This window comes from Cheilinus undulatus, linkage group 6, assembly GCF_018320785.1.
Source record: "Cheilinus undulatus linkage group 6, ASM1832078v1, whole genome shotgun sequence".
Lineage (NCBI taxonomy): Eukaryota > Metazoa > Chordata > Actinopteri > Labriformes > Labridae > Cheilinus > Cheilinus undulatus.
In genome coordinates, this window is record NC_054870.1 from 10,186,698 (window position 1) to 10,199,639 (window position 12,942).

At 38.4% G+C, this 12,942-nt stretch overlaps 1 protein-coding gene across 1 annotated transcript in view; it reads right to left on the reverse strand.

The window, feature by feature from the left end:
* Positions 1-1,856: 1,856 nt before the first annotated feature.
* Positions 1,857-12,942, reverse strand: part of LOC121511202 (cilia- and flagella-associated protein 46) — a 157,200-nt gene continuing 146,114 nt past the window's right edge. Inside the window, 6 exon segments of the mRNA XM_041789801.1 lie at positions 1,857-2,183; positions 2,320-2,418; positions 4,122-4,258; positions 4,510-4,591; positions 9,818-9,930; positions 10,055-10,162. Coding sequence (XP_041645735.1) covers positions 2,071-2,183; positions 2,320-2,418; positions 4,122-4,258; positions 4,510-4,591; positions 9,818-9,930; positions 10,055-10,162 — 652 coding nt within the window. The 3' untranslated portion in view covers positions 1,857-2,070.

The window sequence follows — 12,942 nt, forward strand, 5'->3', positions numbered from 1 at the left end:
GGATAGGTCTCAATCAGGCTTACACATCTGGACACTGCAATTTTACACCATCCCTCTTTGCAAAATTGCTCAAGCTCTGTTAGGTTGCACAGAGATCATGCGTGAACATCCCTTTTCAAGTCCACAAATACTCTACTGGACTGAGGTCTGGGCTTTGATTGGCCACTCCAGAACATTCTCCTTGTTGTCTTTAAACCATTTCTGTGTAGCTGTGGCTGTATGCTTCAGGTCATTGTCTTGCTGGGCAATAAATCTCCTAAGCTGTAGTTTTCATGCAGACTGAATGAGATTGTTCTCCAGGATTTTCCTATATTTTGCCACATTCATTTCACCCTCTATCTTTACAAGTCGTTCAGGGCCAGCTGCTTAGAGGCATCCCTACAACATGATGCTGCCACCTCCGTGGTTCTCAGTGTGGATGGTGTGCTTGAGCAGAGTTTGGTGGCCGTCAAACATAGGGGCAGATCCACTAAAGAATAGTGCTGATTTTTGCAAATTATTTAGCTTCCATAAACGGCAATAAAGAAATAAACCACACATATCAGATAATCATCTAATGTGCTGACAGCTGTGTGTTTTGCTGCATGTCTCTGCAGGAATGAGGTCTCAGTGTGAAAATTGTTTTTTTTTTTTCTGTCTTTGTCATTGTGGTGTTTGTGATCTATGTGCACAGCCACTGGTTTGACACGTTGCCTGTGGAAAAACACACACTTACTCCGCTGGGCTGGAAAAATTGGGTACAATTCTTGTGACAAAGCAAAAAATCTTAGTGGATCTGACCCATAGCATCTTTTATGCTGACCATAAGGCTAAAAAAATGTCTTCCACTTGACCCTGGAGTCTCCCACATGCCTTTTGGAGAACTCTAGTCAAGTTTTCTTGTCATATGCAGATCTCTCCCATCTCAGCTGCTGAAGCTTGTAACTCCTTCACCGTAGTCACAGGTGTCTCTCCTTCCAGTTCTTGCTGATGGATTTAACTGAGCTCCATGGATGTTTGGTGACTTGGATTTTTTTTTGTATCCCTTGGCTTGTACTTTTCAATAACCTTTTCTATGAGCTACCTTGAATGTTCTTTTGTCTTCATGGTGTAATGGTAGCCAGGGATACTGATTAGCCTGTGACTGTGCCTTCCAGCCACAGATGTATTTGAACTACAATCAGGTGATCAAAATTTCACTAATTGTGAGAACACTAGTACAGATTGGCTGGACCTCTGCTGAATTAGGTCTTAAGATCTCAGATGTAGTTCGGTTTTACTGAAGTCCCCTGCATGTGATAAAAATATCAAATGACGACCTAAAGTCTCTAATGCAAGATGCTGTGATTTTGTCTTTACTGTAGAAAATTAACTTGTGTCACTTAACTCGATGCAATATTTTTCTCCTTTTTGTAACAAAACTCAAACAAATATTGTTATTTCCCCCAGGTTTTGAGAAGTGTTTCCCTATAGTAAGACAAACTGATCTGGTGTATAATCCTACACACCCATATCTTAGGAGGAAAAAAACATCTGTTCTAGTCTAATTTAAGGTTTGTCTTCATTACAACAAATGGAGCAGCAGCTATTTAAACCCTCAGCTCACAGACAGCTCTTATAGTAAGAATTGGGACGATGTGTAACATGCAGGAATTATTTAGATGAACATTCAGTGAAACACAACAACAGACACAAGGATTAACGCTGATAAAGACAGTCTACAAATTAAAACAAGCAAACATATTTACATTTCATTTGAGTTGATTTTAATGAAAGGATGAATCCAGAAACTGAAGAGAGGTACAAATGTTTTCATGCTTACACAGTTTGAAACATAAAAATGATGAGTCAAAGAGAATTAACCAATCTAGTTGTTATATGCATTAAACAATATATTAAAAAGTATCCCAAAGGATTAATTTCTGTAAACCAGCTTTAATATCGGCTTATGCTGTTGAACCTTTTCCCTAAAGTTTGCTGTGGATTTTGAAAAATACCTCAGACATTAGGAATAAAATCAGGAAAGTTACAAACTGGAAAGTGGAATCAAAGTCAAACCATAAAAGCGACTTATTGAGGGCATACAGAATATCATGTGACCATTAAGTTTGGGAGTCCATAAAGAACAAAGTTGAAAGCTGAGGGTGTGAGACTGTTCTTGATGTGAACATCATCATCCTCTGAATCAGCGTGGAAAACTTGATCTGGAGAGGAAAGTAAGAGTAATATGTAAAGGTTTTGAAGCTGAATGTGTAGTTTGAAAGATTCTGTAACAGTTTTGTTCTGACTCTTTGCAAAGGCGCTTGAAAAGAGAGAAAAAGAGCAAACTTAATCTTGTACCGTGTGATCCTGTTTCGTTGTAATGTTGCCTCCCTGAACTGTTCCGTGTCCTCAGAGCATGAACCGTCTGTCCAGAGGTCAGTCTGACCTTCAGAACATCTGCAACACACAGTGACACACAAAAATGCCTGTCACCTATCTGTGCACAATTTTGCTTCCATAAACAAACATCATCTTAAAGAGACCTAGAGGGAATCCCAGGGCTAAACACATTGACTCAATCTGGGATATCTCTTGTTCTTAAGTATTTTAAAGTATGGATGTGGCATTACACACCTTTTTCAAATCCAGCAGAATCCATAACAACTTCTTAACAGTCAGGAGTGGATTTATAAACATCCTTCTAAGACAATGACCATCAACTGGCGGCCCGAGGACCATAAAAGGCCCCCCAAGGCTTTGTATCTGGCCCCATAGAAGGTCATTAAAGTCACAATGTGATTTTTAGAGTATTTTTGATAGGAGAATTTTGATGTAACGGTCCAGAATGTCCAGTCCAAGAAATTTTCATGGATATTTTGGGGAATTTGTTTGTTTGTTTGTTTTTTTTTTCATTTTAAGGAATTTGGGGTATATGTTTGCATATTTTGGAGAGTTTCAGGGGAGGAAGTCTGCTATTCAGCATTTTCATGGGAATTTGGAAAAAATGTTTGAATGTTTTAGCAAGTTGATCAGAATATTTTGGAGGTCTTTGATTTGATATTTTAAGGTATTTTCCTGGAAATGAGGATCTTTATTTGTACATTTTTTAGGACTTTGATAAGGAATTAGGTGTCCCTTGAAAGTGACAAGATTGTGCATGGATATTTTGGGGCATTTTCTTGGAAATCTGCATTTTTTCATTGAAATTTGGGGTATATGTTTGTATGCTTTGGAGTGTTTTATGGGGTTCAATTGCCTTGCAGTTTCTCAGCGTTTTCATGGATATTTGGGAAATTTGTTTGGATGTTTGCAGAAATTTGTTTGGAAATTTTCCTCTGCATTTTCATGTAAAACTTTTGCCAGTTTAATTTGATTTTCTAAGCATATTTGCTTGTATTTGTAGGTTTTTTTTCACAGAAACAGCACATTTGTTTGTAAATCTTTAGGGAATTTTATCAGGAATTTGGTATCCTTTGAAGTTAAAAGGATTTTCATGGATATTTTGGGAAATTTGCTAAGTCTTTATCGTTTCTTTTATGGAAGTTTTGGGTATATGTTTGTGTGTTTTGAAAGAGTCATGGGGATCATTTGCTTTGAAAATTTTAAGCATTTTCAAGTTAATTTGGGGGAGTGCATTTGTTAATTTTGCCAGTTTAATTCAAATTTTGAGTGTATTTGCCTGTATCTGTAAGTATTTTTCCAGGACATTTCATTTGAACGAATGCCCTTGTCAATCTTTAAACTGGTTCTCCTCTCTGCTGCTGTCAGCTTGCCAACAGCATGGACATGTTTGTAGCTGTGCACTGACAGTGATCCATCATACAGGTGTTGACTTGGTCTAGCAGCTCTTCATAACTTTCTGCCATTGCTTTTTCCCACCCTGACTGTAAAATCCACACCCCTCTGCTACACCTCCTGCTGGCAACCTTGAATACTGCATAATGCATTGTGTTAATTTTTCAGGAACCTCACAGCCAAAATGCCACAGTGATGGAGGGGACATAAGGCAGTTGTCTTGCATCTGCTTATGCAAAGTTAACAGCAAGTATATCTTCAGTCTAAGGCTCAGTTCTAAAAATGACTGGAATTATCTTTAATGTTGAAAAGAACCTGTAAAAGTTTAACAATATTTAAAGAAGGTGAAATGGTTACAAACATACTGTCCAGAACATCAACCACTCTGTGTATGTTGTGTTGAAGGCTGCTGTGCCACTGGTTCAGAGCGACACAGCCGACTCCTCCCAGACTCAGCAGCAGAGCGGTCTGTAGAGGACTCTCTAGAGTTAACTGTCCTGGACTGCAGAGAAATAAATAGAGAGAGACTATGAGAGACTGAGAGATAAAGTATGAAATCTATCAGGAAGCAAGGGCAAAAATATATTGGAAACCTCAGAGTGATCACTGTAACAATGTTCAGTTTTCTGTGCATTTCACAGATGGAAACATTTGAAAAAAAAATATATAAGAGAGTCCAGTTACATCTGAAAGGAGGTAAAAAACAAGGGAAAATAGGAGGGAATGCTATTAAAAGACTAAAGGGATCATTACCTTTTGTGCATGTCCAGGTTTATTTGTTGAACCACACTGGCCTTATTCTGAACCAGGTCAAAGAGCAGAGCCATGCGGCACTCTGGGGAGAAAACAGCATTGTTATTGTCTGAAAATAGATGAATACAGAATTTGCATGTTTTTTCCCCTTGCTCTCATACATTAAGCGTTGTTTGCACTGATTATCTATTAATAATTATATGGTAACAAAAATGAAGGCTATTTCTAGGGTTGATGATGACAATGTTGTTGTGACTCAGAATTTATGTGATTAATCTCCTTATTTTTGTTTTATTTTGGATTCTGTCTTAGGCCGGCCACACACAAGATGATTTTTAAATCTGGAATGAATTTTAAACTGTGGGAGACCACAGACTTCAGGACAATTTCCAAAGATTTTTCATCTTTAATCCTCCATCACATTTCATAACTGGACGCTAAGCAAGCATCAGCGAAAAAATCTGGAACAAGAGGTAGGTGACAAGACACATGGAGATAAAAACACCACACATAAACTTCTGTGTATTCAAAATAAAGGTGCTAGATTCCATTAGCTGTGCAAGCTACGTAAATAATGGAGATACACAGCTAACGTAGCTAAAGCTAGGCTTGCCAAGCGGCTACATATCAACGTTGTCTATGATAGGAAGGGAGCTTTTGCTACATTTGTTACATGTTGCTAAAAATAACCTAGCTCAAGATTACATAGCTACGTAGCTACATGGCAAAAGATAAGCTCACAAACAGCTATGTAAGCTATGTAGCTATGTTATCTATGTAGCTACATTATCTTTAGCTATGTCTGCTTAAGCAAACTTAAATATAGATAATGGAGCTATGCTACATAGCTATGTAGCTTACATATCTTAAGCTCAGCTCACAAAGCAGTTGACATAGCTACATACTGTAGATACATTGTCTACGCAGGTACATTAGCTTTAGCCATGTTCGCCAAAGCTCACACTGCTTGAACTTACTAAGCTACATTGGCTTATCTAGTTACATTTATTACTTAGCTAGCATAGCAATGTCACTTTTATGACGCTAAAGTTATATGCTGTCTGTGTAACTAAAATGAGACTATACATAATTTAATCCAAGATTAGACCTTTGGACTTGTTCTCTATTTTATTTACGAAATATTGCTTTATCTGTAATGTTTGCAATGTGCTTATTTATTGTTGTAACTACCGGATTTTGTTTATGAATAAAGTTGAACCTAAAAAAAATCTAAAACTGGAATTATGTTGTACCAGCATATTAGGGCACTTCCTTTCAGAGATACGGTATCTCAGATAGACGGTCTGTGCGAGCGGCCTTTAGAAATGTTTGGCCAACCCCTCTTGAAGATTATGACATGAACTTAATCACTGATAAAGGACATTGTTATAGATTAAAAAGGAGCTAAGGCAACAGTAAAAAGGTAAGTGTTTGATAACACAAGGTCCGGGTGTTTTTTGACATGTCCACTGAACTTTCTGTTAGTGTCTTACAATGAAATAAGACATTTAAGAGCAGTGGTGTCCTTATTTGCATCACTGTGTCTGCAGAGAGACTTGCAATAGTTTTGTAGTAGCACACTGAAAGGGACAGCCAACCATGATTAATCTGTAATCGAATTTAAAAAATGTAATGCACTAATGATGGATCTTAATTAATCAGAATTACTACATTAATGCTAACAGTCCTAGTTTAGCTTTATGTCAGTCATGGTACAGAGAGGTTTTTAGCCTAAATCAACAGACTAAACCTTCGATACAGGTTCTTCCTTTAAAAGATCACAAACAAGGTTGCTATATTTGACATGTGATCTGAGGCTACAGGTGTGAGAAAAGTGATGTGACACCAGGTGTGTGTCAGTGAGGTCACTGACCATCTTCTTTATAGGCAGAGCCTCACACACTTCCCATACAGTCATGATCATGTCTTTGTCTGAGGAGAGACACTCCTGACCCCCTTGTTCTTCTTCTTCAGCCACCTGAGACCACAATGAAGGTCCGTCATCCAGTCACTGTCACCACTGCAGTACAGTTTTGTAGCTTGACCCTCCATGAGTAGAGTTTAGTGTTAAAATCATGATGTAAAAAAAAAAAAAAAAAAATTGATGCAAAGTTTCCAGATAAGACAGAAGTGCAGATGGTTTCTCCTTTTTTTCTGAGAAAACTCAAACATGCCATCACCTCATCAGATCCTGAAGGCCAATTAAGTGAAAATGGTCCGGTGTGCTGTGGAGTAACAGCTGGATTACAGAGCATGGTGTCAGTCACACTATAGTTAGCAGCACTCACAACATGCTGCTGGGTGGCACATGTGTGTGGCCTGAAGGGACGTGTGAGGCCAGTCTGTCAGCCTGTCAGTCAAACAGGATCAAGTCCATCAGTCAACTGACCACCTGGGTTTGCTGGTCAAACAGAGGAGAGTAGCCACCACAAGGTTTTCTCTGGTGTTCTTTGGAGATATTTATCACATACATACCTGTGCCATATGGCCTTAAACTTTATAGAAATGCAGCCATGAAAAATGGATAACTTTGATTTCCTTTTAAATGTGTATAAGTAAAAATATGAAAATTCATATCTTCACAGGTCAAATTCTCCTAGCTTTTCCTCAGTTTCACTGCACCCCTTTCAGGTGAGGAAAATTGATCCTGCTCTGGTTCTCCGCAGAAGGGTGGATGATTTCCACTGGAAGAGCTTCTGGGGTATCCACAGTACCTTTACTGGAGTCACAGAGGTAGCAGGAGAAACCCTCTGACATACAAGAGAAACTCCTGGTGCATGCACAGTTACTTCAAAAAGTAGGGAAAAACAACCCGAAGGGAAAAGAAGCCCATTCAGTTTAGATGTCCTTCAGTTCAGGGAACAAGTTAGTAGACACAGCTACAGCTACAGCCTGGTGAGATATGCCTTCTTGAGGTACACAACTGTTGCACAGTGAAAGTTCATTGGTGTCAAGAAGGGGATGGTTTCTTTTGTAGTGAGAAGTATACATCTTAGGAGCAAGGAATAAAAAAATGGCAATCTGTGATCTTGACCTTTCACCTTCAGTTCATAGTTGAGTGTTTTTGAGACATAAGAAAGACCTGAATGGACAGATGTACTGATGGAGTGATGAACAACAGAAAATTTCTAGACTTAGCTGTCAGTAAACAGGGTGTATAAACAGGGTTTCAAGCTCACACATCACTACTACTTTCACTACTGCTGTCATCATTGCCTGCTCTGAGGAATGATCAGACTGATGGTAATCACAGGGATGATTGTATAAAACAGGAAGATGTTTCAGTTCAAAATGTTAATAACTTAATTACATTTTCAAAGATTAGATTAATCTCCAGCCTCTAAAATATGCAACAGATCTAAGTTTGCAGAAATTTTGCATTATAAGCATGAATAAAAGCAGCAAAGGATTTTTGAAAAATTGTATTAAAAGTTAGCCCAATCTGTCTGAAGGGCATGGAGTGTACACTTGAAATTAAAGACCATTTATATATATATATAAAAGAAACAAACAAAAAAGCTTTTCAATTTAGGGTGTTTCACACCTGAAAGTCTGGAAGTTGACCAAAGTTCATTCTGTTGTTACATTTCAAATATGTGGTTCAGTTTCAGTTTGGTTCAACCTCTCATATCTTCTGCCTTTCTTCCTTTTGAGAACAATGGGAAAGTTTCCAAAAGTTTTTTATTGGCCCCTTATAACCTTGCCAAACCAACTGTTGATTAGACATTTGGTCTCCTCTCTATATCCTCTCTATGTGCTTCCATGAATCATTTTGTTTTGGTGTAGGATTACCTTTTTCTGGTTCTTATGCCTTATTGATATGATGGTCTGAACCTTCCAAAATATTGCTTTCAACTGAGCATGAACCAGACTGTGGTTCAGTTTGGTCTGGACTAAGACCCCCTCTTTAGATTGGACCAAGGCTGTTTGGTCCCGATCATGGTCCAGGGGAGGTTTCGTACCTGTCAGTTAGGTTCGGATGAAACTGAAAGAAAGTCTAACCTGGCATGCCAGATGGATTTGTTTCACGCATCCATCTGGAAAACCTTCCAAAGACGGCATTTGCATAACGGAACCATGGTGACTTTATGCATGTCATTACACGACATTTGTTGTTTTTGAAAAGAAAACAGGTCACTGCTGTTCTTTGTTCTTCTTTTAACGAAGAAATGTCGTAATTTCTGATAAAACTTATGCTTTAGCAGCATCCATGCTAATGTCTTTCGCCATAATTGAACCTCTTCTTGCTGCTTGCATACGTCACGACTCTGCTGCACCCGAGAGTACTGCCCCTTGACGCTGATTGGTCCTGTCGCTTTCTAACTGGGCCCAAACGGTTCAGATGGGAGCTTTGCTGGATGGATCTGCCAGTAAGAAACATGGAAACGGGCGAATCCATCTGCTTTGCAAGGTTATAGAAAGTCTGGACCAAACAAAGTATGTGTAAAAGCACCCTAAGCTATGTTAGAAAATTATCTTATTTTCCAAAGTCCTTGAGTTATTAATGGACTGAATTCCTTTTTTACGTTATGTGCTGTCTTATGCATGTCACAGAGTAGATTAAACAGCCCTCAGTAGTCATGTATCTTCTCAGATCATTTGTATTTACAGGGTCTTATTATAGTGGCCATTACAGTACTATAGTGACATTCCAATCTGAAGGCTCATTGATTTAAGAAGCGTTATTTATATTTCCACCCACTCAGAAAACAAAAGACTGATGTATTTGAGGATATGAAGCCCTCTGCTCCAAGTTACAATCATTCATTTGTTCATTCATTACAGGTACAGGTTATTATAAGGCAACTACTTTTGTCTTTGTCCTCTGTATAAATGCCTTAAAAAAGTCAAAACATTTGGATTTAAGAACATTGGGCACATCACTCTTACACTCTTAATGCAAATAATATTTGCAGAGAGTGTGTCCTTCACATTACGCTTCTTAGAGAGCCTATAGGTAGTAATGATGGTAATGAAGTGACCAAAATATCTACACCAATTTAATCTAATGTAAGTGAAAAACAGAGGGTAGCATTGTGTCATTAATAATAAATGAAGGTTATGATAGAACCATTATGAGTTTGAGGGTGTTTTAAATTAAATATGGATGTCTGTGCTGCTGATATTTACATCTAAACAAACTGAAACAAACTATAGCATGCAAGATTTATGTGCATAGTAGTGTCTATTATTCAAAAATGAAAGAATAAATATTCAATAAAAATTCAATGTAAAGGTCCTGGGATTAGAAATAATATAGAAAACATGTAATGAATTTATATGTTTGTGATTATGTGCATCACTATACCTGATAGACTGAGGGTTGCAAGTTTTCCAGGGGGGATATTTGTCATGAAGCGCTCCATCCCCAGGTAAATGAAGGCACTGCACCTGCTCAGCAGCTGCTGCATCTGTGACACACTGGAAACATTTTTTGAAGTTTAACAATGCAGAAGTGAGCAGGTGTGTTACTGTTACGTTGTTTCTCAGCAGCAAAGTCCACAGAGACTTACTGAAATTTGTTTTGTTGCTCTACTTTTCCTACCTAGGTGTTTGCTTGCTGCCCATGAAGCCCTCCCACACAGAGGTGAAGTGCTGACTGTGTGTCTCCAGAATCTCCTCCATCCTCTTGCTCAGGCTTGTCCCTTCTGTGTAACATTAACAACAAATATAACATGAAACTGTCCAGTTTTGAAATGTGGCTATAAAAGCTACAAAGACTAATATTTTCAAAGACTGCACAAGTGTTAATGAAGTACAGTTATGCTGAGGGATTTCCCTGGGAATCTTAACAACATGCCATTTTTAAACATAATTTAGAGGTACAAAGAGCTCTGAGATTGCTACAGCAGATTGCCTCAGCTAGCAGTGGCAAAACAGGCTGTAATGGCTGTGGTGTGATAAATAATGTATTCCTCCATTTCTGTTTGTCTGAGGCTTCACAGAATCAGCAGGATCAACAAATTGACCCATGACATTCCTCTCCCCAGTAAAATTTCCCAGATACTTATGGTGGATTCTGAGGTGTCAGGTCAAAAGGTGAACTCAAGTGAATTCTGTGTTTATCCCATTGTGCCCTCCCAGTCCAACATACCCAGCAGACCTCCAAAGGTGACAAAAGGGAGGCATCCTAATCAGATTCTTGAAACTGCTCAAGTAAAACATTTTGAATTGAAAGAGCAGCAGCTCTACCCTGAGATCTCTAAAGCTGGCAGGAGGGGTCTGGCTGCAGACTGCCAATCTCAGACCAACACAGTGCCAGGACTGAGGGAAGTTAGTTTGCTTGGATGGTTTAAGCTTTATTTAGTTCAGCTTTATTCATAAACTAGTTTGGCAGTCGCATTCATAAAATAACCCCATTGCAAACTTACCCTACTAAGAAATATTTCATAAATAAAAGAGTGGACTGCTTCAGCTTAGTTAACTTAAGCTAAAGTTAAAATGGTTCTGCCAGCTATGTAGTTAACATTACTTTATAAACCAATGTGGTTATGTTAGTTTAAGCTAAGGAAGCTAAAGTGAGCCACTGTTTGTATAAACACTTCCAAAATGGGTCCAGTTTCAGCAAACGTAGCATAATCTAACAAAGCTTAATTTGTTTTAGCTTTTGCTACATTAGTTATGGAGCTACTTTACCTACATAGCTTACATAGCTTTGTTAGCTTTATATTTAGCTACATTAGCTACGTTATCTATGTACCTATGGTAGTTTTGTTAACTGTCACCTCAGCTGCATTAGTTGCATTTTACTCAGCTTTATTGTATGTTTTGTAAGTAGGTTTTGCAGGTCAGGATTTTGACTTTTAACTTTTGGTGTCTTAACCCTTACCTTAACTCTTACCCTAATAGGAAGTTTATGTTTTTATTTACAAAGTTTTAGCACGTATTGTACTGTTCTGACAGATGCAGTATTTAATGGTGGTCTGAGCTCTGGGGTCTGCAGCCGCTATCTTGAACCTGGCCACCATTCAGAGGAAACTCAATTCAACTGCTAATATCCACAGTCTCTTTCAGTCAGTACCACAGGCTCATGATCACAGGTGTTAGTTGAAACATAGATAGCTTTACAGCTTAGCTCCCTCTCACCACAACAGTCTAGAGATCTAAAAGAGCAATCACAAAACATTTGATGACGTCAGTTTTCTAGACCTAAAAGATGTTCTGAAAATTAAGAACATCTTTTTCACTTTATTATTACAGCTGCTCTTAAATACCAACCTAAATCTGCCAGAAGCAATACGAAGTATACGTATGTAGTCTTTGTAGAATTCCTTGAAGTATGTGGATCAGCTGCAGTTACTCCCACTGATTATAATGGACTATTACAGCCTTTTCCATGGCTGTGGACTAAAGCAACTCAATAATTTTAAAAGAGCAATTTCAAAATGTTGTATCCTTAATCTATTCAGGTCACTTTAGGTTTTAAAATCCTGCCACGACCCTTAAAGGGGGCTTTAAAAAGCTTTTACGAGGCCACATAAAGGCAAGTATGGCAACAACTGACTGAATCACAAGCAGCAGAGAACATTAATCATTGCTGAATCTGGAGTCTTGTGTGTCAAAAGGATTCCCACCACTAAAACCTTTTCTTAGGTCCAATAGATCATGACATAAAGCATCTGCTGTAGTCTCTGAAATGTGTGATGTGTCAGGTGATTATTAAATAAGCTTTAGGTTTAATACTGTGTATACTTTTAATTACTAATAAAACAGATGTGTTAACTTTGTGATATTCTAACATTATCAAGGTGTAGGCTTCAAAAAAGCTCTCTAAGGGTCTGATTTTGCAAAAATGGATTGTGGCCACTAATAGCTTCAAAATTTGTATATCACTTGCTCCCACTATCACTTTTGTAACTCACATAGCATTTAGCTCCATGATGTTCAGGAGCAAACACGGCCCTAAAGCGGTTGTGTTTGGTAAAGTTTGCTCTTGTTTCGGATCTCAATGTAAGGAAAACCTTTTCTGCTGAGCTCTCATGCTGGGGACGACTGTTTCAGGGTCTACTGTTAGGCCATACTCTACAAATACATGTGATGAGTTTTGCCGTTTAAAACAAAGCCCAGTCTCTGATTGGAATGAAGAAGGACAACTAAAAGAATGAAACTTCAGTCATATCCTTGTCGTGGTAAAAGTTCCAGACGTCCAGCTTCCAGTGGGCGAGGTTGCTCGCCTTCAGTGGGAGCAACCTGTGCCGCTTCGGTGTGTGGTGCAGTTGTTCTCTGTAGAAATTGCGGGTTAGTGGCTATAATTCATAATGATGCCTAACACTGTATTTGAGCCAAACATTGAAGATGGGGCTGATGACTCAAAATTTGTCCAAAACGTCATGATTGCAAACCTGCAGCCAAATTTAAACCAAAAAGTCAACAACAGCAGAAATGACTGAAAATTTTTATCACAAAGTGCACAAAACACCTTCTCTTGTAAGA